The sequence below is a fragment of the Talpa occidentalis genome, unplaced genomic scaffold (assembly GCF_014898055.3).
Source record: "Talpa occidentalis isolate TD23 unplaced genomic scaffold, MPIMG_talOcc4v2.1 talOcc4.4, whole genome shotgun sequence".
NCBI lineage: Eukaryota > Metazoa > Chordata > Mammalia > Eulipotyphla > Talpidae > Talpa > Talpa occidentalis.
In genome coordinates, this window is record NW_023604295.1 from 98907472 (window position 1) to 98935169 (window position 27698).

The 27698-nt window shown below is 39.2% G+C and overlaps 2 protein-coding genes across 6 annotated transcripts in view; one reads left to right on the top strand and one right to left on the bottom strand.

Annotated features, from left to right (window-relative positions):
* The window catches only part of CEP70 (centrosomal protein 70), a 67212-nt gene extending 49150 nt beyond the window's left edge, over positions 1-18062 (top strand). For 2 of the 5 annotated variants that reach the window (XM_037525903.2, XM_054700786.1), the window contains exons 13-18: positions 3221-3391; positions 4132-4278; positions 4467-4635; positions 4788-4902; positions 5904-5983; positions 8795-9519. In XM_037525903.2, coding sequence (XP_037381800.1) covers positions 3221-3391; positions 4132-4278; positions 4467-4635; positions 4788-4902; positions 5904-5983; positions 8795-8856 — 744 coding nt within the window. In that variant the 3' untranslated portion in view covers positions 8857-9519. Of the gene's footprint in view, positions 1-3220; positions 3392-4131; positions 4279-4466; positions 4636-4787; positions 4995-5903; positions 5984-8794; positions 9520-17885 lie in introns of those variants that run through there. The other 3 variants (XM_054700787.1, XM_054700790.1, XM_054700788.1) reach the window with 3 other exon arrangements.
* Positions 14038-27698, bottom strand: part of ESYT3 (extended synaptotagmin 3) — a 43106-nt gene continuing 29445 nt past the window's right edge. The window contains exons 11-23 of the mRNA XM_037525895.2: positions 27356-27404; positions 27035-27124; positions 26575-26637; positions 26418-26480; positions 25848-25916; positions 25173-25259; positions 24332-24481; positions 22162-22655; positions 21409-21507; positions 17293-17424; positions 15632-15737; positions 14998-15047; positions 14038-14677 (exon numbers count right to left, since the gene is read on the bottom strand). Of these exons, the coding sequence (XP_037381792.1) occupies positions 14641-14677; positions 14998-15047; positions 15632-15737; positions 17293-17424; positions 21409-21507; positions 22162-22655; positions 24332-24481; positions 25173-25259; positions 25848-25916; positions 26418-26480; positions 26575-26637; positions 27035-27124; positions 27356-27404 (1489 nt within the window). The 3' untranslated portion in view covers positions 14038-14640. The remainder of the gene's footprint in view (positions 14678-14997; positions 15048-15631; positions 15738-17292; positions 17425-21408; positions 21508-22161; positions 22656-24331; positions 24482-25172; positions 25260-25847; positions 25917-26417; positions 26481-26574; positions 26638-27034; positions 27125-27355; positions 27405-27698) is intronic.

Below are 27698 nucleotides of genomic sequence, written 5' to 3' on the forward strand. Positions count from 1 at the left end.
AGGTCTTATGTCAATTCTTTTATCCATTTTGTGTTGGTTTTTGTGCAGGGTGTGAGATAGTAGTCTAGCTTCATTCTTTTGCATGTATTCGTCCAGTTTTCCCAGCACCATTTATTGGCCAAACTGTCCTTATTCCATTGCATATTCTTTGCTCCTTTGTCAAAGATTAGTTGTTCATAAATATGTTCCCCAAACATTTTTCTAATTATTATAGCTGTGTTCATATTAGGTCTAAACACCTTTCTGGAAAAAAAAAAATGTTTTTAGATAACTTTCATGTACACAGTATAACTGACATTAAGACCAACTCATAGATTAGCTTTTATTCTTGGTTCTTGTTTCTTTTCTTTACCTGACATTTACTTGCTTGAGATTTCTTTTTTATTTTTCTCAGGATGTTCATTGTCTTAATTCTTTTTATTTTTCTAATGATGACCCCTAAAATATATTTTTATCTGTATCAAGAATCTCTCAGTATATGCAAACTCTTTCTGAATCAGGTAAGACTATTTTGTGAGTTTTTTTTTAATTCCCATCTCTGGGAGTTGTTTAGTTCATTTTGCCATTTCATCATTGTTGACTATCTTTTGTTGCCAGTGATCAGAGTGTGGCTAGATATAAGTAAGAATATGCTCTGCTCTCAATAATAATTCAGTAGAAGGGAAACTGATTTTTTTTTCATAAAAATGTTTAAATATATTAGAAGTGAAATATACTCTCTTGAACGGAAAAAAAAGTCCTCAGTAAACATCTGAAGTCATGGGAGACCTGTGAGTTATAATTTGAAGTATGAGTAGGAGCAATGATTCAAGGTAACAATGGTTATGTGTATCACAATGGTAACTTGTCTTTATACTATTTATAATAGTGTAACTGTTTATTAAATTGACTGGATTTGGTGGTAAATAGAAAATGGCTTTACTCTTTCCCCTTTAAACATGTTGTTTTGGGTCTCCTTTTCTTGGGTGATATATAAGGTAGAACTAATATCAGTTGGCATCAGTTGGCATGGGTATTGTAGTCACTCACATACTGTACATTTAGATATTTAAAGTTCAGTCCAGGTATTGATGGCATTAGGAAATTACTGTTAATTTTCCTATTTGTGATTTTGTAGGAGAATTTGCCTAATTTTAAGAGATGCATGTTTAAGTATTTGAGGGTAAAATGTTATATCTATTTTCAAGTGGCTCAGCTAAAAATACATATAGGTAGATAGAGCCAAGCAAATATAACAAAATGTTAACAATTGTTGAATCCATGTCATGATTATATGGATATTCGTAATACTTCATTTTATGTGGCAACTTGATTGGAACATGAGGTGCTCAGATATTTGGTCAAATTGTCCTGGGTCTGTCTGTGAGGATGTTGTTTCAGGATTAAGATTTGAAAGGGTAGCTGGTAAACAGATTGCCCTTCCCAATGCAGGTGGGTCTTACCCAGTTAGTTGAAAGCCTGAATAGAACAAAAACTCTTAGTAAGAGGGAACTCTGCCTGCATGACCACCTTTTAGCTGGGATGTTTCTTTCTTTTCTGCCTTTACTTGATTTGAAACCACAAATTTGGGTCTTGAGACTACTGACAGTTGGACTGAAATTATACTATGAGCCCTCTTGTGTCTCCAAATTGGCAACTACAGATCTTTGGGCTCTGTCAATTTCATAACTGTGTGAGCCAATTCCTTATTATAATAAATACATCCTCCTGATTGTTTCTCTTCAGAATCTTAACTAATCCAATGTTTATATTTTTATTTTCTGTATGTTTCAAAATTTTCTTAATGGAAAATTGGGAGTAACATATTTCAAATCTCAGTCAAAATTTCAATCATCCAACCAGTTCAAACAGTGTGGCAAAGGAGTGTGATCTGTTTCTTTGTTCTCACAAACATGGCATTTTTCACTCACTAGTGCTGTACAATTCCTTTAAAAAACACTTTTGTTAGTGAATCCTGTCTAACGAATCTGACATTTTCCTAGATAAGCTTGTGGCTATCCAGGATATGCTTTGCAAAGATTAACTCTTAGCAAAACCTACATGATGTTTCCAGGACTTGTCTTTAGAATGTGTTATACTTTTTTTTTTTTTTTTTTAATTTTTTGTGGGACCCTCGTTGGTGACCGGGGATCGAACTGGCGCTGCAGAGGCTGTGGGCAGCCTGACAACCCAGCGCTCAACCGCTGCGTCACCAGGGGAGGCCCTGTATCACTGTTCTTACTTTGAACTTTAGCTGAAGCTATGAAGACACAGGAAATCCCCCCTTTAACATCTAACTTAGTTTTAAACGGGAGGAGATAGAAATAAGAAATGTGGAGACTAGATAAGGATTCTGAATGATGATTCTCCCTATGTGGATTATGATAGATTATTCATAAACTACTTTCAAATCTAAATCTGTTAAAAATATATGTCGATTTTTCTGCAGCCTATGTTTTTCATTAGAACGTATATGTTTAGGGTCTCTCTGGTGGCGCCGCGGTTGAGCGCTGGCTTGCGAAGCTGCCGGCAGCCTCTGCAGCGCCGGCTCGATCCCTGGCTGCTCCCAGGCCACCGGAGGAAGGTCCCACATGGCGCGCAGACCTCTCCTGCTGCCCGCTGCTCCCCTCAGCAGTGTACTTCGGTCCTTCTGCCTGCTCTGCTCCCTGCTCTGGCTCTGGTGAATTCTCTTACCCTACCACTCTTCTGACTGTACCCAGTGCTTGTATAAATAAATAAATCTTTAAAAAAAAAAAAAAGAACGTATATGTTTAATCATATTGGTGAAACTGTTGTACTTCCAAACAATACAAGTGTCAATCTTATTTCTTATTAAAGATGTTCTTTTTTTTTAATTGCTTATTTATGCATACAAGAACTGGGGTACAAACCAGAGGTGTGTGTGGGGGGTGAGAGGATTCTCCAGAGACAGAGCGGGGAACAGAACAGGCAGACTGATGAAATACACTGCTGAGGGGACCAGTGGGCGAGACAGGAGAGGTCTGCTGTGCCATGTGGGTAGCTCCCTGGCTGGGGATCGAACTCGTGCTGCAATGGTTGTGGATAGATTCATAGGTTGTGTCTTATCCCCTTGCACCATCAGGGAGGCCCTAAAGATGTTCTTAATACTGAAATTAACTCTGGACATGATGTTTTGTTGACAGATAAAGCCACCTTTTAATATGTATCACTTTGAAAGGACTGTGATAAACATTTTAACTAAAAACACTATTTTTAAAAGGTCCTGTGTAGCATCAATTCAATTATTCACAACCCAAGAGCTCCAATAATAATTTATAAACAGAGCAAAGGAGGAGCCCAGCATTTTCATAAAGATTTTGTTCAAGATTGTGGATTTGAGCATCTTATTCCAATAATAGAAATGTGGGCAGATCAGCTGACTTCCTTAAAGGTAAGGGGTTGAATATTCTTTTTACCTTTTGAAAATCTATTGGAGTCTATAGGCTTTATTAATAGAACCAGACTTAATTTTTTAACTGTGAAACTGAAAAAGGCTTAGGTTACTTAAAACTTACATCTTGCAATTAACATACCTGTTTTTATTATTACCTATTTGATGTTGCCATTACTATAAGGGTTGCCTCCTCTAAAGTTGTTCTACCAAGCAAGACATTTTTAGGCTTGTTACTTTGTTGAAAATCTATATTGGATCCCCCTTGGACTTCTGGGTCCTTGGTGGTTCTACCTTCAGCTCCTTCCTTTTGGTATCCCTATGCTACAGATTTTCATGGTCCTTATTCTCTCTTCACATGGAATGTCTTATCTGTCATTCTATTTTAATTGGTTTTTATCTTCTCTTCAGATTTTAAATTATTTTCTTTCTCTCAAAATTGACCTTATGTCCAATCTATTCTCTAGATGAAAAGCTAGCAGGCACTACTCTTACCAGTACTGTCTGTGCATGGAAGGTTAACATTTCTTTATAGAGTTATTATGTATTCTTTATTTCATAGCTTCAGGATTTTTTTGTTGTTGACCTGGCGAAACCCAATAGACTTTTTCTAAACTGATAATGGTATTTAAAAAAAATAATTATAATAACTAATATACATACTAAATATGTCTGGATAGTTTTATTAGTATTATGGAAACTTAAAAATCATAGTACCATTTTTTTCTTTTGGTTATAAGGATTTATATAAGTCCTTGAAAATACTATCTTTGGAACTGGTACCTTGGCACAGTGTGAAGAAGCATGATGAAAATGAAGGTATCAAAGTTGAAGATCTGTTGTTCATAGTAGACACTATGTTGGAAGAAGTTGAAAATAAGGAAAAGGTAAATATTTAATACATAAATGCTCACATTTTATTTTAATCTTAACTATGCTCACATTTTATATTAATCTTAACTACTGATAATGATATGGGTATATTCTCCTTAGAACTCTATCTTTTTAAAGTTTTTATTAAAGATTTGGGATTGTTGTAAGATGTAAACTCTTGTCTCTCTCTCCCTTTGGACAGGACAGAAATATGCCAAACTTTCGGACTTTGCAAGCTATTGTTTCTCATTTCCAAAAATTATTTGATGTCCCTTCTTTAAATGGAGTGTATCCCCGAATGAATGAAGTTTATACTAGACTTGGAGAAATGAACAATGCAGTGAGACACCTCCAAGAACTCTTAGAATTAGGTAATGATCCTTTATTATTTTTGACCCCCATTTAAGAAGTATTTCTAATAAGTCAACCAAAAGTAGGTAAAAAAATTGACAAAGCAAAAAGTGTTTGATTTAATGATTTTGAATATTCATTTTTAAATATCCTTTTTATTTCTCTTTGGCAGATAGCTCGGCCTCATTGTGTGTGCTAGTAGACACAGTTGGAAAATTGTGTAGACTGGTAAATGAAGATATCAATGAACAGGTTATGCAGGTACTGGGACCTGAAGACCTCCAAAGGTATTTATTTTGAAAGTGTGCAAAGTATGAGCTGGAATGTTTGGAGCGATGAAATTAAAGACTTTTAAAACTTCATAAGTTATTTATTTTTCCTGTTTGGAATAAAACCTTTTAAACAACTTGACATTCTAAACCAATCTTATACCCTTAGGGATGGCGGTAACACCAAGTATTTTCAAGATAAAAATATATTATATGGCCTGTAAGTTTATATAGGATGGGACTCCCAACATTATTGGTAAAACCCTGCTCCCAGGGGAATTTAGGTATATGATATTTAAACCTAGCTAGCAACTTCATATATAAGCAAGTCCTATTTTTGGTATACTAACATAGATCACTGAATAAAGAGTATATTTATTTCATTAGAAAATAAATGTTATTTTAAAGCTAGGCATCCAATATAAAAGCTGATTTTTTTTTTAGAGGTACTGAAATATTACAGCTATATTTAAAACAACTCTTCCCCTCCTCAGAATTCATACTGCAATATAGGGGAAGGAGAACACATATATATATACCACATATTCCTTATAATCTGCAAATTTTCCAAGAAGAACCCTTATCTAATCTGACACTTGAGTTTTCTCATACTTCATGCTTTTAAAGGAACATGTCACAATAGGTCGTTTTCTTTTCCCCCCAGTTTTACTGACTGTTGACAATTAATGTTTAATAAATGCTAGATATAAAAGTCAGTTATTTTAAGAAAATGCTATATATTCATAGTCTGTTAGAATCTTTGAGCTAAATGGAGTTTCACATATTAGGAATGTTATATTAATTTAGCTTTGGAACAGATATTAACACTTTCTTTGTTGGTTTGTTTTAGAAAGTAATATGAGATGGACAAAAATCAAAAAGGAAATATTGCACTAAATGAGTGTCAAATTTATATTTAAATTAACAGGACAATTTCTTTCCATTTTGAAAAATGTTTCAATCAGATGTAAGAACCCTAAATTAGTAATTTAGTGTAAACTGTGCATTTTTTTCAAAAGCATTATCAACAAATTGGAAGAACATGAGGAATTTTTCCCAGCATTTCAGGCATTTACTAATGATCTACTTGAAGTCTTAGGTAAGATTTTTGGTGATGGTGGTGAACTTTCGAGTCTTAAGATGTCAGTGGGCTGTGGGAATTGTTTTCCTTAGTCAACAATTAGTGTTTTTACCTGGAAACCACTAACAGTTCTGGAAAAACACCCCTACCTTGTTGATAGTTGGGAGCAGTCTACAGAATAAAGAAGCATATATCCTTTAAAGAATTAGGGGCTTGCCTTTGTTTTGGGATCTTAAAATGAGATATAGCATTTCTCTGACTGGGCCCAGTTTAACCCTGACTATGTCATTGCCTAATGAGAAATCTTGTTTGGATTTATGATCTTGAATGGTATTTTTTCCCTTCTTACTTAAGAAAAAAAAAATTCTTTTTAAGATAGCATTTACCTACTCTATTTTTTACATTAAAAATATATTTTCCTTCTTAGGTAAAATGAAATAATATAAAGTGGTAAACATCTGTAGGAAGGAGGAGATAGTTATGAATCCATACAAAGAAAGAAATATACTCTTGTCAGGTTGAAGGCTTTGTTAGTAGTAATATTTCTTAAAGGGAAAAAATTTAAAAATCATAGGCAAAATATATGTACCCATCTCTTATTTTAAATGTAAATACACATACTATAAAAATAATAATTTTAAAGTAATTTATTCACTGCTTTCTATATATAGAAAGTATATATATATTATTCACTGCTTTCTATATATAGCCCATTTGAAAGATTTTTTAAAATGACTTTTTGACATGGCTCCTTCTAAATTAAATTAGAAGAAATAAGATTTAGTAGGAGTAAAGGAATGCATAAATTAAAATTTGATAAGATGAATAAATGAAAGAAGTATCTGGAATGTACATAAATGACTGAACATAAATGAAGTTTTGTAGCTAGTATCATGTAGACTGGAAGCAAGGAAATAGTGAATGTGCTATGGGCACGTCCATATGTTTGAAAAGATCATAGCAAGAGAAAATGTAACTTGAAAGTTAAAAACATAAGGCATGAAGTTATAGGATTGTTTTGCCTTGTACCTTGGAAGAGCCTGGTTTCATAGAATTATATTATTATACTTGCTTTGGGGAGTAGCAATTAACTTTAATAGTGAGGTTCTCATCATTAATAAACATTTTAATAGTTGTGCCAGTAACACTTATTTGAGAATCCTTTTATAGAACTTCCTCTCAGTTATTATGAAACTAAGCATGGCTCATGTGGGATCATTTGCTTCAAAAAACCAAGTCTTCCTGCAGGTGAACTCTGTAATTTGGTCAAAATTACTCTGTCTTGGCAAACATGATTTTTTATTATTACTCAATATCATATTAAGCATCTAGAACTATAGAGCGGTGTACTGAATACCAGAAGACCTTTCTTTTTCTTTCATAAATGCTGTGATTAGCTGAGAAAATTCTCTTCTCAGCCAAGATCTTTCTCTGTGAGGTTCATTTATAAAACAGATTTCTCATTTAGTGCGAAAATTTCGGATTGGGGTTTATCAGGGAATAACTTGATGTTGTACCTTTCCATGATGTAAGGTGTGAAACAAATTCGCTGTTGTAGATTTGCTTGAAGTTTTTTTTTTTTTTTTAAATATTTATTTATTTATTTATTTATTTATTTATTTATTTATTTATTTATTTATTTATTTATACAAGCACTGGGGCACAGTCAGAAGCGCGGGAGGGTGAGAGAATTCACCAGAGCCAGAGCAGGGAGCAGAATAGGCAGAAGGACCTAAGTACACTGCTGAGGGGAGCAGCGGGCGGCAGGAGAGGTCTGCGCGCCATGCGGGACCCTCCTCCGGTGGCCGGGGAGTAGCCGGGGATCAAACCGGCGCCATGGAGGCCCCGGGCAGCTTCGCAACTGAGCACTCAACCGCTGCGCCACTGGGAGGCCCTGCTTGAAGTTTTTATCTTTTCATATCTTAGTGCTTTGTAAGAGTCCAGACAAATGCGCTGACTGAGGTTGTGAATTAAACAACATGGGTCATGTGTGTAGGCTAAAGGAATAACAGCTAAAATCTAAATGGAGAGAGATGGAATGCAGGGGAGCATGTTTTATGTAAAGGAAATGAGTTTATGAACAGTGGCCTAGCAGAAAAATCTAGAAAAAAAGTGGTGAGAATCGAGAGAACCTGCCACAGGGGCTTATCTGTTAGACTGGAGTCTTGGTAAGAGCGAAACAACCTTGCTTCCTCAGTGGCCATGAACTTTCAGAGAGTGAAGTCTAACTTAGGCTCGCTGGAAGATGGTAATCTTAGAAGAAAAATCAAATTGAGAAAGAACCTGACAGAAAGGAGCCTGAATTGGTTTATCTGGTCAGCTGAATCAGGCTAAGCTCTCTATATATATTTCATCCTAAAAGATAGATCTAAGAGTGGTCTTACTAATGAAACCTTTATAAAAGAAGTAAGGATAGGACTGCAACCCATGAGAAGAAATTCCTAAGTCCTCAGAGGGGATCCAGGAGTGAGACTGCCTCCACCCGGGATTTCACTGTGTAGACTCACTCATGTAACTGTACAGATTTAAAGAGGCAATAACAAAATGACACAAACGCAGCCAGTTCGCTCTGTTAATAAAGCGCCCTGTTAATGAGTTTAATACCAGAGTCAGAGTATCCTTGTGGTAGCTTTTACAAACAGAAGCCCTATGAAGCCACTGTTTGAATCATGATACACTATCACTACTGGAGAAAAGCTTCATGTATATGAAAGCACTAGTGGTGTTGCCTTTGTGTTTGAGGTTTGCCTTTGCATAGAGGTTCTCATTTCATCGGAACCTATCACTAGATAAAGCTACTCTTTCATTATTCTTGTTTTTCTATTACAGAAATTGATGACTTGGATGCCATTGTACCTGCAGTAAAGAAATTAAAAATACTTTCATACTGAAAACAAATCAAATCATTTTTACTGTGTAAATTGCATTCTTAACATTTTAAGTATTCTGTAGGATTGATCTTATTTTGAGACAAGGGTTATAAAATACTTTTACTCTCAGAATTCATCCCCTCCTTAGTGTTGGGTACTGCATTCATGTAATTTATATTGACTTTGAGGTTCTTATATACAGTTGCTAAGTTACAGTAGTTGTTAACTTTACATCCTTTAATCATTTCTTAAGTAATTTTTGTTCTTAAATTTTAAGATTGTTTTAAAGTACAGTGTGTGAGTAAAAGAGAAACTTAGGGAGGAATAGTATGAGTAGTAGAAAAGTTGCATTTAAAGTCAGGGTTTAGTGGCTTTTTGGTTTTGGGAATAAGGATTGTCAATGGCTCTCTGAAGTCCAGCCAGTAGGAAACTGTTGCTTTCTTGGCAAAGATTAATTGGCACATTCTACTACGATAGGCTTCATGGCACTTGCCCTTTTAAAGCAGCAAGTAGAAAAGGAAGAAGGAAAAATGTTTTATTCTGTTAGGGTATGACATGAATCACGGGGTGAAATAGATGAGTAGATAAGTCTCTCATAGAAAAGTGTCTTTTTTGCATCTTTTTGTAATGTACTTTTTATAAGGACATGAGATCTTAAATAAAACTTTTGTAAAGAATTTCCAAATATAAGTGTCCTCAATGACTTATTTGTATTACAAATAATGAGTCTTTTTCTCTTACTCAGCTAAGCCTTCATTGGGCAACTGGTTTACTCTTGCTGCCTTTATTAAGATACTTTTCTTGCTGTCTTGTTATTTTCTGTTCTCAATATTCAGTCAGATTTTCTAAAGGGTCCAGTGTTCTGCCTTAGAACTATAGTATAAGCCACTTCAGGTTACTGTCAGCTTAGTTGAACACCCAGTCCACTTTTATAAATAGCAGTCGTCTGAATACTTTTTGGTGGTTCTTATCCATTGTCATATAGAATATTGTAAAAACAAAAAACAAAAAAACACTTCTGGGAAGCAGCATGGTGGAATGGAGAATGTAAACTTTGGTAAATAAGTATCTAAATCCTTGGTGTTGTGACCTTAGGGATTATACAAAACACAGTATTTTGGTTTCTAGTACTAGATTTAAAATCCTTTTTTTGTTAGCCTGCAATCACATTTTAAATAGTAGCCCACAATTTGTAAAAGAATCTGTCTTTCATTGTTGGGTAGAAAAAGTATTTGGATATTCAATAATGTTAATATTCTGAGTAAATTAGAATACTCCAATTATGACAATTACAGCTTTTGGAAAGATAACAATATTGGAAAGGAAGAAATGTAACTTAATTATTTTTATCTAAATGGTGACAGCTTAGTTTAATGGTTAATACTTAGTTTAAAACTTTTTTCAGACTCTTCCTTAGAGACCTAAAAATTTTTTGGAGGTTATTGCAAGGGAGGGATAGTGTCAAAAGTAGAAGAATTTTAGGTTCTTTCTGTCACATCCACTTTTACCCAATTTTAATTATTTAGAATATAATCACTTTAGCTATTGATTAGTTTTAGTGAAATATAAGTGACATAAAACTACATATTTAAAGTCTATAACTTGACAAGTTCTTACATACATATATACTTGAGAAACGATCACTACAATCAATCTAATAAACCTACCCATGATTCCAGATATTTTTTCTCTACCCTTGGTAATCTTTCCCTTCCATCCCTGGGCAATAGCTGATTTGCTTTTCATAATTACAGGCTCATTTAATATTTTGTATATTATATGTGAGTGTGTGTGTGTGTGTATAATACAATTTTTTTGTCTGATATCTTACACTCAGCATAATTATTTTGAGATACTTGCATATTGTACATGTTAACTGTTCATTCCTTTTTATTGCTGTGTATATTCCTTTCTATGAATATACCATAATTGTTGATCCATTCACTGGGTTATTTACAGCTTTTCTTAAAGATTGATTTATGCATTATAAGAACTGGGGTGTAAGCCAGAGGTGTGGGGGGGTGAGAGGATTCACCAGAGAGAGTGGGGAGCAGAACAGGCAGATGCACTGAAATACACTGCTGAGGGGAGCAGCGGGAGAGGCAGGAGAGGTCTGCTGCACCATGTGGGTTGCTCCCTTGGCTGGCCCGGGATCCAACTCATGCTGCAGTGGCTGAGGATAGTTTGATAGCGCTGTCTTTAACCCCTGCGCCACCAGGTAGGCCCTATTTACAGTTTTTGACTGCAATAAAAGAGTCATGAACATTCATGTCAGGTCTTTGTATGAACATATACTAATATACGGTATTTTGAAAAGTAATGTATTTTGTCTGGTTTTTGTTATTGCTTTGGTTTTGGTACTTAAAGGTATAAGGGTAAATTCAGTTTATCTTCATCCTGGCTAAAGTAAAAGTTTAGTTGTATTTACATAAGTCTGGAAATATGCAGGATTTCTTGTCTTTTTATTATTTTCTGATTTTATTCATTGTAGCCAGAAAACATGGCCTTTTTGCTATTGAATCTGTAATTGGTTAATTGGTTTAGCCTTTTCTTTCTGGTGACTATGTATTCCACATTTGCTTTTAAAAATGGCATAGCCTCCACTTATGTATATGTTATGCTATTTTTCAATCTACTCATTTCTATCATTCTTTGTTGCCTAATTTGTTAATTTATGGGAGATACTGAAATTCCTCTGGATTTGTCAAATTTTGCTTTATATATATATTTTGAACTTATATACTTTTTAAAAGAAATTTACTGTGAGAACAAGGGAATGGCGTAGAGTTCCTAAAGGTAAACTCAAAGGATTGGAGGTTCCCTTAAAGTTTGCCCCCCCCCGAAGCTTTTTTTTTTTCCCCACCCTACCACCATCCCTTATATCCCCTTGTCCTTTCCCCTCCCTCTTAACCTTAGAGCCCCCAGTGTTTATTAATGTCCATTGGATTTTTAAAGTGTTTATATTATCAAGTTGTCTACCATGTAAATATCCAATATGGTTTTTGTTGTTCTTACTACTTGATTTGCTATACATAATTCTCTTGAACTCCCTCCATTTTGTTGAAAAGAACCGCATTTCATCCTTTCTAATGGCTACATTAGTGCTCCGTAGTATGCACATACCACAGCTTCTTGATCCAGTCATCCATTGATGGACATTTAGGATGTTTAAATGTTCTAGTTATTATAAATAATGCTACTATGAACATTGTGGAACATAAAGATTTTTGTGTTGATAGTTTCATATTCTTAGGATGTATGCTCAAGAGCAGAATTGCTGGGTCATATAATATTTACATTTTTCACTTAAATTCAGATTGCTTTCCATAATGGTTGTACCAGTTTACATTACCACCAACTACAGCGGCGTAATAGTGTTCCTTTCTTTCTCCATCCTCTCCAACACTTTTTGGAGGTCTTTTTAATATGTGCCACACTCACAGATGTGAGATGGTATCTCCTTGTGATTTTAACCTGCATTTTTGAGCCTATTTTATAAGTACATATAAATTCATAATTGATATATCTTGATTTTGTTACTAATCGTTTTTCACCTTGAATCTAATTTTGTCTTTTAATTAGTTGTTGCTAGGTATTTCTTTTCCTTTTTTATTTCACAAATCTTTTATATACTAAAATGGTCTAAACTATCAATGTTGAGTATAATAAATGATTATAAAGTGAACTACAACTAAGAAATAGAACATTGCCAGCACTCCAAAAAACTTCCTCCACCTATCATATTAATTTTATGTTATTTTTTAAAAAAACTTTTGCTACTTTGTCTAAACCAACATAGTTTTGTATGCCTTTAAACTTACGCAAATGGAGTTATAGAATATATTCTTTTTAATGTTTTCTCTTTAATATATTTCTACTATTCATCTATGTTGTTTTATTAGGTCCAGGTCATTAGTTTTCATCGCAGTCTAGTATTCCTCTACGAATATTCCACAATTCATTTGTCTGTTCTATTGCAGATTGGGTTGTTTCCAGTTCTTGGCTATTGTGAACTGCTGCGAGTATTCTTGTGTATGTGTCCTTATATACATGTATGCAAGAGTTCTAGAACATATATTCAGAGGTGCAATGGCTGGGTTTCAGGGGAAAACATTTCTGTAGTCAGTCATCAAATCTATATACTGTACCTTTTCTACAGATAAGGGTGTGAATGAAACCTCTGGGGTTGTACAGTATAGTGACTTCAACAGGGAATATGTATCTTCCATTTTAGAAGAAAATGCCTATTTTCTAACAGGGTTGTATCAGTTTATATTCCCACCAGACCTGAGTGCATCCTGACCAATTCTTGGTAAGTCTTTATAGGTACTGTTTAGAGCTATTTTTATGGTTTTAAAAAGTTTAATTTCTTGATTACTAATGAAGTTAAGCATATTTTCCTTTGGCATGCTAATGTGTTTAACTTTTCTATTGGACTTTTTCCTATTGATTTATAAGTTATTTATAGATTCTGGATATTAGCCATTTGACAGTTACACATGTTATTTTCTTCTGTGACCTCTTTCCCTATAGTTTTTTTTTTTTTTTTTAATGAACAAGTCACAATATAGTGTTGAGTAGAAGTAGTGAAGCAAGAGGAAGAAGCAGCCCTTTTCCTAATTTCAAAAGGAAATCTTTGGGTATATCTTAAGTAGACCTCTTCGTAGCTTGTGGCTGTACTTATTTTCATGGAATTTGACATTCTGCATTTTAACATTGGACTTAATTTCAGAGGTCTTCAACTGTCTTTTGTATATTCTATGCTTCCTCCCTTCTTTCCTTTTTTTACCTTTTCTATTACTGATTTGAAGTTTTCTATATCATAAAATTTTTAATACAGTTAACAACCAACAAGGGGGAAAAGACTCTTAAGAGCTATAGAGTAGCAACCTCAGAAAGCAGGATAAGGAACTAGTCTGGAATAGAGCATCTGCACATGAATACAGGAGCAAAAATCTTGAGGCCAGATTATGGCTAAAAGCAAATTATTTCTTATAGAAAACAGGACATCATACATTTATAAACCTACATGACAAATGCTTTAAACATGTTACTATTCAGAAAAGTAGCAGTGAAGGTACAAGAAACTGATGGCAGGGGATATTGCCTGAATAAATGAGAGAAAAGGATGTGATCTTAACACCAGAGGACAAGAGAAATATGAAAGACATTTATTACAATTTACAATATACATATCTTGCTTTTAATAACAATAGAGCAGAATACCCCAACTTGTCTGAGATAAAAAAAAAACCCTTTTCCTCTTTGGTACTTTGTAGTAGTCTCCAGCACTAGAATACTTAAGAAATTTACTAGGTACATTGTTATCACTAGGAAAGTACAGTTGCTGTTCTAAATCAGGTACAATACCAAATCTCCAGGCAGAGAAAGTGGCAGCCAGGAGGGCTTAAGCAGTGTTAACTCTTGGCACTTTGGGGGTGGGTCATTTTCCTGGGAATGAAAAGCCACTTCCCTTGGTCATTCATTGCCCAGGAATACTGGTAGCTGCTCCAGGAATGAATCTCCTTCACCTGTTTGAGACTGGATGCTTTGGATACATTCAGGTAAGTTATAAATCAGACAGTAGTTTATTAGGCACAAATACCCCATTTCTTCCTGGATTTGTACAACTTAGCCCAATGAAGAGAGTAGTTCTTGCTTTTACATGTTTGCTGCTTTTAATACTTACCCAGTCATGCAGTAAAAGAATGAGTGTGTGTATATGTTTAAGTGGCTATTCTTATTTAAATTACAAAATATACATATGTACATATTTTAATATAAAGGTGATAATCAGGCACATCATCAACTTCTGGGCTGCCCATCAGGAGTCAGCTCATACCTATAAGACAGGTGGGTTTGGACTTCTGTTAGTATTAACTTGGCAGCATTAGGACAAGCCACCTATTCTAACCTGCCTGGGCTTCTGTGGGACCAGCAAAACCCATTTCTGTAAATTGACCAGCAGGGTTAAGGTTAGAGCTTATAGAGGTTCTTAGGTAAATGAGAGCTATATGCAGTAAAGCCTCAAGTAAAGGTGATAATCTCTCCCTCCCTCCTTGGTAACCAAAGGAACTGAAATGTACTAGGGAAGGACTTTGGAGAGAAAACACGGACAACTGTCAGAGTAGCAGATTAAACATGATGAAAGGGGTCACTTACCATTGTGAGAAGCCCTTAATCAGATCTTCTTTTGATAAGTCAATTAGTACCTAAGCAATCAAAAAATAAAATAGGTGTCCCTGCATTTCACAGTTTTGAGCAAAAAAAGCACAATGACCTCAATGCACTGAGAAAAGGTGAATTGCTGTTTGGAGTCATTCCTTAGGAATTTATGAATGTCATAGAACAACTTGCCTTTACTCATTAAATTATTCATAATTATAAACAAGATGCCATAGGTGGCTCAACTGTAAAAACAGGTAGAAGTAGATTTTAAAAAGATGAGTATAAGAAGGTGTTTATTAAAGCATGGCATCTTCTTGAGCAAATTTTCTCTACTATTTTAAATAAAATCCCATCACAAAAATGTTGACATGAGATTTAAGCAATGCTACATTATTAAACAATATTTAATCCTATAGTTCAAATGAGCATGTAATGATAAATTTGATAAACTATGGTTTCAATATAAAAACAAACACACATGCACAGAACCAACCAATAAAGCTGCACCCTCCTTTAATGCAGTTCTGATGCCAACCAGGTGATCCCATCAGAATCTAAGTGTACCACCAGTCAACTTCAACTGGACTAGCAGGAAGGATAAAGTTTCAAGAGTTCCTTGTGTACTTACTTTTCCTAGCTCCTTCCTTCTGTGTGAGCCAAGTGGCCTACTGTTTTTCACTGCAACATCTAGAGACCTCTTCATTACTTCTTCCATAGGAACAAAAAATTCAAATCTTTAAGAAGCAAAAAGTCAGGCTATTAGATGGTTTAATCATTTTTGTAAAGAATCTAAAGTGTTTCATCTGTATCTTTCAAAACAAGATATATTCTTATAGTCTATAACAGTATTGGCTTATAGCAGATATTCTGTGCATCAATATTAGATAATCACTATCCTGTGATAGTCATAAACCCTGGAAGTGCTTTGGGGTTTGCGTCTTATTTTCTCTAGCTCTACCTTAGCTGTCACTCTTTCAGCTGACCCTTCATATTATGCCTGCTTATAGGACCACTTTAAGTTTTTTCTAATTAAGGGCTAGGATGCTGTGTGGGTTCTAGAGAGTTGCATGGAAAATAGTCTTCCCTCTTGCACCTGTGAAGTAAGGCAGAGCAAGCTTAGTGTACATCTTCATCATGTACTCACAGAGGCCTATGGACTCCTAGGTTTATTTTTAGAGTAGAGGTTGCTTTCCAGGAATATTTTGCTATTTATAATCTTCCTGTGTTCCCCCATAGCAATTCTGACACCCTTTTATACACTTAGGCCAGTGTTCCCTTACTGTGACACTGGAATACAGGATGGTACCTGGCATCAAATGTTCAGTAAATATTAAATGAACTCAAAACTTAGTACACCCCTTTAAAATTAGTAGTTATGGGGCCTCCCCTGGTGGCGTAGCGGTTGAGCACTGGGCTGCGAGGCTGCCCGCAGCTTCTGCAGCACTGGTTTGATCACCGGCGATGATCCCACATGGCGCGCAGACCTCTCCTGCCACACCTGCTGCTCCCCTCAGCAGTGCATTTCATCAGTCCGCCTGCTCTGCTCCCTGCTCTGGCTCTGGTGAATTCTCTCACCCTCCCGCGCTTCTGACTATACCCAGTGCTTGTATAAATAAATCTTAAAATAAAATAAAATTAGTAGTTTTGGACCAGTTTAGCAGGAAGCCAGAATTATTAGGTATAAAATCTTCCTAGGTTCGATGTCTTCTCAGGAAGCAAAGATGAGATTTTGTGGCTTGAGGTCAACTTGAATAGGATAAAAATATTTACAAAAAGATTTGCCACCACTGACCCATCAAAATCAGCAAATGAGATTTTAGTCTTGTTCCCAAAGACAGTGGTGGATAAGCTACTGGGGGCAGTGTGTCTGTCACACCTGCCGCTATGATGCAGAAGGGAAGACGAGCCTTTAGGCCCTTAGATTCAAGATATGTTTACATTTAACTACTGCTTTGAAACATTCAAAGAAAACATTTGGCCAGATTCAAATCATCTTAATACCAAAGATACTTCATTTAAAGGGAAAGTATGGAATATTTCATAATCAGGAACAGTTTAGCCATTATGGCAAAAAAAAAAAAAAAAAAAAAAGAGGATAGCTATTTTGCTAAATTGCCCTAGTAATTCTCTTTTCCCAATAAAGCATAGACACCTCATGAATGCAGAGACCACGTTGTCCTGTCCAAACCTAGCTCTGCCCAGCATCTTGCAGGCTGTCAGGCACACAACAGATCTTGGCAAATACATGAATAGATGAGGCACTCTGGGAAGGCCAGCTTGCTTACTTACGTTTCATCAAACAGGGGTTCCAGAGTCTTCCGCTTTACTGAGGTCTTCTTTCGACTTGCCCACCTCCTTTCTGGCAACAAGTAGACACGAACATAGGGATCAGCTCCACTGCTGGTACAGGGTGTGAGGTTTCTGATAATTTCAAAGCCATTAAAGAAAAGAGTGATGTCAGCATCATAGTATTAGATGCTCTTTGTTTTTCTCCTTTGATCTACAACTAAGCCATCTACAAATCATAGGTTCTTCTACATGTCAGTATAAGAGATCCACACATCTGCATATCTTAAGTTGGGTGGATTGGGAATCAAAGATGGTGGACCCCACAAATCGGACTTGTACCCCCTAAGACAGGAAGACAGCATTGGCACCCATACCCTCAGCCCCATTGACTGCAACTGCAGTAGTAGCAGGGCTTGTTTCATGGACCCAGAATAACAGTGAGTGGTAGGTAGTAAAGGTAGCATGTCCATGGATAATATACCACCACCTATTCGGCAGAACTCAGGAGACTGACCGCCACCACCTTCCCCCCGCCCTCCCGCCCTTGCCAGAGCAGTGAAACTTCATGACTCTCATGACCTCAAACTCCACAGTTGCACCACCATCCTTGGGACCCTGGCAGTGATGCCTGCAATTGCAGTGATACCAGCAGCAGCCAGGCACCATTAACCCTGGTGGCACAAGCAGCAATGACAACAGGTGCTAGCGCACACCTCTGGCAGAGACTCGAGAGTGGAAAGACACCAGATAGCAAATATAGCCAAAGGCAATTCAGGTAAGAAACCAAAAAAGTAATGCTATATTGCCATTTAGCAATCTGCTGAAATGTTAGAATCAAAGCAAAGAAAGCTTTACATAAATAAGAATGGTGTTACTCTGTTGGCTATTTGAAGTAGCTATTTGAAAAGCACCATAAAATTTACAGTAACATAGTATTCACAAAAAGAAAATGACATTTCTCCAGAATCCAAACTTACAGTCATTGAAGATTGTGATCAAACTTATAGGGAATTCGAAATAGCTGTCGTGATGAAACTCATCAGCTACACGAAAACTTAGAAAAGCAGTTCAGTGAGTTCAAGAATAAAATTAATGAATAGAAGGAGTACTAAAGATTTTTCTTTACCAAGGAGATTGAAATTGAAAATAAAAACAGAACTTCTGGGACTGAAAACTCAATAAATGAGATGAGTAGTGTAAACCGTATAGAAGAGAGAATCAGAATTAGAGGATAGAAATCAAGAGATGATTCCAGTAGAAGAGAAGGGAGAAAGAAATGAAGAAAGCCCACAAGAATGATGTAACTGTTAGGGAAGACAGAATAAGGAGAAGAGAAGGGAGCAGAGGACTTGTTTAAAGAAATAAATAGCTTAAAACTAGCAGAACTGTGGAAGGAAATGGATATAGAAGTTCACAAAGTTAATAGGGCACCTAATTAACTCAATGAGACCTTCATCAAGATGCATTATAGTAAACTGTCAAAAGTCAGTAATAAAGAATTTTAAATGCAGTCAAGGGAAAGTTTCCTACAAAGTTGTCCCCATTAGGTGATCATTAGGTTTCTCAGCAGAAGCTCTATAGGTCAGGAGACAGTGAAGTAACATTCAAAATATTGAAAGATAAAAATAGCTTGCCGTCAGTATTCTTCCAGCAAAGTTATTCTTCATATATGAAGGATAAATAAAGATTTTCCCAGACAACAGCTGAAGGTCACCACTAAAGTAAACCACCACCACTAAACCTGCCTTGAAAGGAATCCTGAAAGGAGCTCTTATACCCGAGTAAACAAAAATACAAAGAACTTTGAATAAGGTGAGAAGCAGCATCAGAAAACTGCAACTCTTTCAAAATAAATATAGTTTAAAGGGAATTAAAACTAAATAAATACTTCAATTTGGTGATGAAGTCACATTATAAAACAGAATAATTTTTGAGTGAAAAAACAAAAGGGCAGGATGAAACCTGTATAGCTAAATGAATATAAGTATCAGCAGGAAAAAAAGGGACTCTTATTTATACAAACCTCATGGTAACCACAAAACAAAAATCAAGAGCAGAGACGTAAACAGAAAAATATCGGAAACCACCAAACTAAAATGGCAGACAGAAAACAAGGAAAAAGAATAGAGATACAGAGCAACCAGAAAATGGCTGTAGTAGGCCTCATTTGCCAGTAATCACCATAAATGCTAATGCACTCAGCTTCAATCAAAAAGCACAGTGGGAGGCTGAAATGAAAAACAGACCCAAATGTATGTTGTCTTCAGGAGACTAATCTTAAATCTATAATTATAGGCTCAGAGTGAAGGGATGGAAAATGATACTCCCAACAAATGGGAGCCAAAAGCAGACAGGTGTAACCATACTTAAAATCAAACAAAATAAATCTAGCCAAAAAGGTAAGAAGAGACAAAGATGAGCGTTCTAAAGACAAAGGGGTCAATCCACCAAGAAGATGTAATAATTATTAATAGAAATGCACCAACAAAGAAGCACCAAATATTAACAGACCTAAAGGGAGAAATTAACAGCACACACATGTCGGTAGGATACATCAATAGATCATTTGGACAGAAAATAAACATTGACACTAAATGACATTAGACCAGATGGACTTACTAGATATATACAGGACATTTTGTCTCAGAACAGCAGAATACATATTCTCAAATACATAGAACCTTCTCAAGGATAGATCAAATGTTGGGACGCAAATCTCAATACATTTAAGAAGAATGTCTCAAATATCTGACAGCATGGCATGAAACTAGAAATCACAAGAAAATTGGAAAAATCACTAATGTATGGAGATTAAACAACATGCTACTGAACAAATCCGGGGTCAATGAAAAATCAAAGGAGAAATTAAAAAATAACCTTCAGACAAAATAAGAAATGCCAGAATCTATGGCATACAGCAAAAGTTGTACTAAGAGGGAAATTTATAGCGAGAAACACTCTCAAGAAACAAAAATCTCAGTCTAGCTATACTTAAGGGAACTAGGGAGAGAAAGCAAGCCCAGAGTAGAAGGAAGGAAGGAAGTATCAGAGCAGAAATAGACACTAAAAAGAACATAGATCAGTGAAACCAAAGGCTGATTCTTTGAAATGGTAAAGTCATACCTGGTAGAATGACTATTATCAAAAAGACAAGTGTTGGAGAGGATATGGAGAAATGTGACCTCATACACTGTTGGTGGGAATGTAAATTGGTACAGAAACGAAAACTGGAGATTTCCCCAAATACATGATCCAGCTATTCTATATCTGGGTATTTATCCAAGGAATATGAAAACACTCATTTGGGAAAATGTATGTACTCTTATGTATGGAGAATTGTGGAGATTACTCAAAAAAATTAAGAATAGAAATGCCATATGAAATCTTAATTTGTGACAGTGCAGGCAAAGGCAAATACCATATGATTTCACTTTTGTGGAATATTTAAAAAATAATAGAACAAGTAAAACTCATAGAGCAAACTGGTTACCAGAGAAGGTCTGGGAGATGGACAAAGTAGTTAAAGGGGTCAGCTTGTATGGTGATGGATGGAAATTAGACTTTTGGTGGTGGTCACAATGCAATATATACATGTCATTATAATGTTGAATACCTGTAACAATGTTAACAAAAGACAAAAAAAAGATTCCCAGTTTTGAAACATTGAAAATACTCATTTGGAGGAAACTACTAGCTATCCAGCTTTAGTTGGCCTTGAGGATAAAACTGTCCTGTAGTCTAGCAAAGTCTGCAGAATTTGAAGGACAGAATATTAGGACAACCCATGGTTCTGATATCATGCCTTTTCATAAAATTTGGAGTAGAACAAGTACTTTTCATGTAAGGCAAAGTAGAGATTTTCACTTGAGAAAATGCACTGGTTCCCAGCTACCAGACAGTTTTGCACAAGCTGCGTCTGAGCAAAGCTCTTGGTTTCAGAGCCCCTTAGCACCACTGAGTGCCTTGCACATCATCAAACCTCACTCCTTTCCAGTATTTACAATATTTTGTCTACCTTGAGGCCGCCCCCTGCTACAGTTGCTCCCAGTGCACCCATTCTTGTTCTTTGTTACCTGATGCTCCCAAAAGACCTTTCCTGCTCCAACATCCCTTTACCTGCAGCCGTTGATCAGAACCCTCAGGCAGCGCCGTAGACACACATAGCGCACTGTGAGCTGAATCTCGCCCAGCCCCCGCTGCCTGAGATTTCCGTCTCTGAAAAGAAAGAGCTTGTCACTTTTCTTGCCATTACAAGTGTTTGCCTCTTCCCCTACCCACAAGACAAAAGCATCTGCTGCATGAGGAACCTGGAGCCATGTGTGTTGTTAATTCTCAGTAATGTTCCTTTCAAATGAAAGTCATTTTCACCCAGCATTCACATATAATTATTCTTCGCAACAGGAAGAACATGAACCCAGAGGACTCTGCCTACATACCGTAACTTCTTGTGGGACCTTGGACAAATTACTCAACCTTCATAATAATATCTAGTAGGGTTATTATTAAGTAATGCATCAGGCAAGGTACTAAGCCCATAGTAAACACTCCATAACTGGTTGCCATCAACTGCATTAATTCCATATTCTAAGCTTTCAACATCATCCCAGTATAGCTCTTTAGAATTTAGGAAATGTTTTCTGTTGTAAGGAATCTTAAAAGTCCAGCATCCATTTTGTGGCCAATGTGTACTTATAGAGTCATACCAGATTGTCTGGCATTCTGTCGTGCTGTATTCTTTTTACCACATCGTGAAGCCATGATGTGAAACCCGAACTTGCACAGAAAAATAATTTCATAACTACTTTTCTATCCAAGAAGGTACTTTTCATGCAGGTGATTTCATAAAAGATTAAGCAGAGAGGTGCATACTCAATGTTGAGGCTGATATCTGTCAGGTCAAAGCAGGAGGCCAGGGAGTTGAGCGAGGACATGCTGGGAGCCAGCCTCTTGGGCGGCCAGGCGAATGGGGAGGCAGGGCATGTCATGGGTCTGGGTGACTTGATGGGCCCTGGAGAGTGGGGGCCTGGGACTGTCAGGAAGATGGTGGCCGAACTCTTCTTCTCCCCCATGGGCTCACAGAACCCTTTGGCACTGTTCTTGCCTTTGGGCTCTGGGCTTGTCTCTTGGGGCTTGGGCTTGGTGGCAGCAGTGGTGGCACTGGTGGTTGTTGTGGTGTCCTTAGAAGCTTCCTTGGAATCAGAAGTAGGGCCCGGGGGACATGGCAAATCTGCAGGGCCCTCTCCCTGGGGTGGGGCTTTGGGATCCTGGTTGGTGGCCACCTTCTTAACAAACAGAGGACCTTTCTTTAGGGCTTCAGGTCCTGTGTATGGGGTCCCCAGCTCTCGTTCTTCCACACGCAGGAACTGTAAGCAGATGACAGTTGTTTATGGGCTGGGGCCTACTGCCTTCACTTTCTCCTCTGTTTTCATCTTAACCCCTGGGAAATGAGTCTTTCTCTTTTCTTGAAGGAACAGTTTTATCAAAATTCAGTTCCCTCCTGCCGCCCAATCCAGTGGACTCACCATCTGCACCCTTAGTAAACTCTATCCCTAGTCCCTCTGACCAATGCTCTGCTTTTTCCTCCATCTCACAACTAGGTATTCATGAAAACTCAGTCCTGGTCCCCTCCTCTGTATTCACACCGGCTGCTGGAGACCTAACCCACTCACAGTATGCACCTTCCCTCTATGCAGAGGATTCCCATAGCTGCACCTCCACTCTTGCCCTCACCTTAACCTTCACAAATCACCAGCTTCCCTTAAAATGTGTTTCCTATTCAGACACACCCCTGTGCTCCCAGTACCCAATTTTCAAGCCTCTGTCATTTTGTTATTCCTTCCCCTTTCAGTCATCAGTTACCAAGATCCTTTCTATAGACTTCCATTTCTAGCAAGATGGTGATTAAAAACATTCTGAAAAACCTTACTAGGAATTCCCAGTGAACTGAAGCAACACCCTTTTAAAAGCACAGCGAAATTTTTAAGACAATAAGGAAGTCCTTATTGTCTCAAAAGAGAAAACTGAAAAAAAAAAAAAAAAAAAGAGAAAACTGAAAAAGGGTAAAGGGCACCCTTTCCTAGAGCCATTTATCAACCTTGGAATCCAAGGAATTAGAAGAGGCCTTGGGTCAAAGTGAGGCTGGAGTGTCATCCATGAAGGTGGGAGCTCTTTAGTATAAAAGTAGTGAAGGAGAAACAGTCCATCCACTAGCAAAGGCTGATGAAAAATGTGTCTGTCTCAGCCTGTATTCTTTGTGGAGGAAGATAAAGTCTTTCCTGAGACTACTGTTTAGAGGCCTGTTTCCTATAAATTTTGGATTCATATTTATACTACCTTTGAAACCCAAAGTTAAGAAATGAGCATATAAATGATCCCAGGTTTGTGATATCCCTTGGGATGCCTGCCTGTAGCAAAAGCAAAATCTCCTTGGAAACAAATCCAGGTTATAAAGGAACACTGAATATATGTTTGCAACCCTTCTTCCAAATACAGAAATGAATCATGATGATAAAGCATCAACCTACACAACAAATACTGAAATTTAACTCCCAGGATCTTTAGATAATAAACAGACATGTAACATCAGTATTTTGATTAAAAAGGAGTAAAAACATGAGAATATATTAGAAAAAGACAGGTAAATTTGGAAAAGATAAAATTGGAAATGAAAAATCTTTGAAGTAAAAACCATGAAAGTCAGCTGCAGATTAGGCATAGCCAAAGAGAGACTAGTGATCTGGAAGATCTGAAAAAATCAGAATGAAGCACCAAGAGATAACAAGTTGGAAAATACAAAGGTGAGGTCAGGTTGAGACATGGAGGCGATGAGAAGGTGCAGCAAAGGAGTTCTAAAAGGAAGGATCAAAAGAATGGGAGAGGCAATATTTGAAAAGAATGTTAGGCAATATTCTAAAATTGATTAAAAATACGGATCCATCTCCTAAACACTTTCAGACATAGAGCGGGCACTTAGCACTGAGCAGTTCACCTTGCGCCTTAGCCGTAACTCCACCCCCACCTAGACTGCGGTGAGGTTTACCCGAAGCACCAGCCTCATGGAGATGAGGCTGTCCAGGCCCGAATGGTCCAGCTGAAAGCGCTGCTCGAGGGTGAGTTCTGCACAGGGGAGAATCTGGCAGAGGGGGAAGTCCAGCACTCCCAGCGCATACTCTTGGTCATCATCAAGCACCTGGGCAGGGGGCCAGTCACAAAACAAGAGGGTAATCAGTCCCACCCTCACCACCGCAATGTCAAGTCTGCACCCTAGTCAAGTCTGAGTTCACTTTAGTAAATGAAGTGTTTCTGTGGCATTTTGAAAACTGGGATCAGGACCAGATCAGACCTGGGTCTTATCTTCTGTCAGGAAGAGAATGAGGTGGGGCAGAGGCAATTGTGATCTATGGAGACAAGTCTGTCAAACACCCAGAGCCGAGGGGACTCTAGGGACAGATGAGCTGTGCTGCTCCGTGACGAGACATCCAGACAGCTGAGGGCCCCATAAGGTCCCAGATCTCATTGTTGGTCATGAGTCTTGGACAAGTCACTGTGTCTTGTGCACTGTAAAGACCCCTCTCTGCCACAGAGCCTCCATAAAGACTTAGAGAACAAGTTTTTGAAGAAGTGCGCCATCATTAATGTCCTGGGGAGATTGTTGCACAGGCCACACTGGGTGCTGTGTGACAACCAGAAACAGGAGAGCCACTGGACTTGCCGGCTCTTCCCCTCTCTTACCCAGCCCTGCTGGGCAGTGGCCTCGGTGTCTTTCCCCACACTCGAGGGGCTGACTGCACTGCCAGGAGACGCTAGTCAGCGTGCACTTACAGGTCCCCACCCCTCCTGGCTCGGACAGCTCTGGTCCAAGACCCCAATTTCAAGCAAACCTCCAGGTGCAGCTGCTCGGCTGCTACGTCGTGAACAAAGAAGGAGAACACCTGGCTCCACACAGGGTCCTTGCTATGGGGACACGTCTGGGGACAGAAGAGGGAAAGAGTATTGAAAGGGCACGCTGGGCAGAGCAGGATACCAGTAACCCCTGCTCCCTCTCGTCGCTGGAACCGCTGGGAGCCGCCTGTGTGTCGGCCCCGGGATCAGACCCGCCACAGCCTGTGGGAGGCAGGAGGGCAGGGCGCCAGACTCCCAGGCAAGGAGAGCTTTGCCAGGAGGTAATTTTGCCAGAGGCTGCATCTTACTAACACCTGAGCTCACTTCTGGGGAGGGGCCACTGGGATTTCTGCTTCTGGACTAAAACTTCGTGTGGCGGTGGAAAGGACAGGCTGAGCCAGGCCTCTGCTTGAACCCTAGTTCTGCTTTCCAGCAAGTGCCTTCGGGCATGTTTCGTGGGCACAGCATGACACCAGTTACCAGTGGAAAGGAAGGAAACTGTTAATGGCGCTCTGAAAAATGTTCTGAGACTATGGTGAAGACCACATGAAGTGCCTGGAATGTGTCTTGGCATCTACTAGGCATTCGGTGTAAGCTCATTCACTCTTGCTTCCCTCCCCGACAATGGGTGGGCCCCCCTTCCTCACCCCACGGCTCCACCCAGGCTGCCTCACCTTGCTCGTGTATGTCTTCTTGCCGACAGACAGCTCGACATAGGAAGACGGGTCTCTGCTCGCTTTATTCTGTGAAGGTGCAAATCCGTAACAGTCAGGGTGGCAGCAGCGTCTGCTTGGGACACACCTCCCACCCCTCACCCAACTTCCCGACCCCAGGAGCATCAGTAGGAGCCGGGGCCAGCCCGCCACATCCCTTTGCAGGCCCCTGGCTGCCATAACTGCAGCGTCAGGACAGGGCTCGCTCAAGGGGAGGTTCCAAGTTCTGAACAGGGGGCTAGAGTCGGCCTAGCTGGGCAGGGCCCATTGCCTGGACCGGAGAGAGCCAAGCTCTGTCTCCTCCGGGCATTGCAATAAAAATGGACACCCATTCATTGGGACTCAGGCGTAACAAATGTGGGGCATGAGCTGCCAAGTCTGATGCCTGGCACACCGCAGACTCAAGAGAGGGCAGCTCTGTCATCCCCAGGCTGTGTGTGCACAGACTGTCGCCCGCAGACCCGGGTGTGGATCCTCTGCAGACAAGGAGCTGGGACCTGCTTTCAACTTCTCAGCCATATACACACTTGCCTTGGCAAACCTGGAGAGCTTTTTGGCTCGATACTCGCCATTCAGGTAGTCAAAAGGGTTTCTCTGCGGCACAAAAATAGGGTAAGTGAGTGACTCGTGGACACTTGAAGGAGATGGACACAAGGCCGGGTGTGACACCAGCCATGTCGACACTCACCGGTAGGTTGCAGGCATTCTCCAAGAAGACCACGAGGATGGCGGTGGAAAGGCCACCTTGGTCCTACAGGAAGACACAGACGACACTCACTAGGCCCCTGAGCAGCAGGAGACAGGCTGGTTTGGGAGACAGTCATAGATCCCTCACGAGCTGACTTTTCATTGGGGCTGAGAACTGTAACTGGTCGTGACAGTTTCAAGTCCCAGACACGGGGTGGAGTCCCTGCCGGGCAGAGCTCGGAAGGCTCACCTCTTCCCCGAAGATGACTGAGCTGCAGAGATGAGGCGCTGTTGTGCGGAGACTGAGCACATGTTCTCCAGGTGGTGGGGTTGACCAGAGACTGAGCAAAATTTGGGGACTTCCTCTTCCTCCCTCCCTTCACACACACACCACCTGCACGTGGACCAGCAGCACCACAAACCCCCCTTTCTGCTAGGGAGCCCCAGCACCCTGCATTTACCTCAGTCAGAGCATCTGGGTCTGCAATCAGCGAAAGCCACTCCAGCCGCAGGTGCAGCCGCCCGCTGGTCGTGTCGTTCAGGACAAACCACTGTGGGGTGGGGGCGGGGAGCTCAGGGAAGGGGCTAGACACCTGCTCCTGGAGCAGCTGTTCAGGGACCCGGTGAGGCCCTAATTGTGGTTTCAGGGAAAAGGTGAAGCAGCCCAGACCATGGGCTCTGGGCTTGAGGAAGTGGAGAAATGACGGTTATAGGACAGAAACGCTACACTTGGTTAGGGAACAGTGCCACCCGTGGGGAGGGGCGCCAGGCACCGACCCTACCTCGTCCACCACTCTGCTCGTCATGACATCGCCAAGGCAGATCTGCAGGCTGGAAACGGGGGAGAGGGGTGTTGCGTCAGCTCAGCTCAGAGGAAGCAAAGCAGCAGAGGGCACGGAGGCCCCGCCAGGGAATCTTCAACTGTCTCAGTGGGGCCTCGACATAGATTCTTACTCATCTCAAGGAGCCAACGGGAGACACAGTGAGCGAAGGAAGGACCGTCCGCCCATCAGGGCTGCGCCCGCGCCCCTGGGTACGCTGCCCAAGCAGGCGGGTGGCTCTGACGTGCTGGTCACTTGGCTCTGCCTCCCGCGGTCATTCTCACAACCCAAATGCCCCTCCATT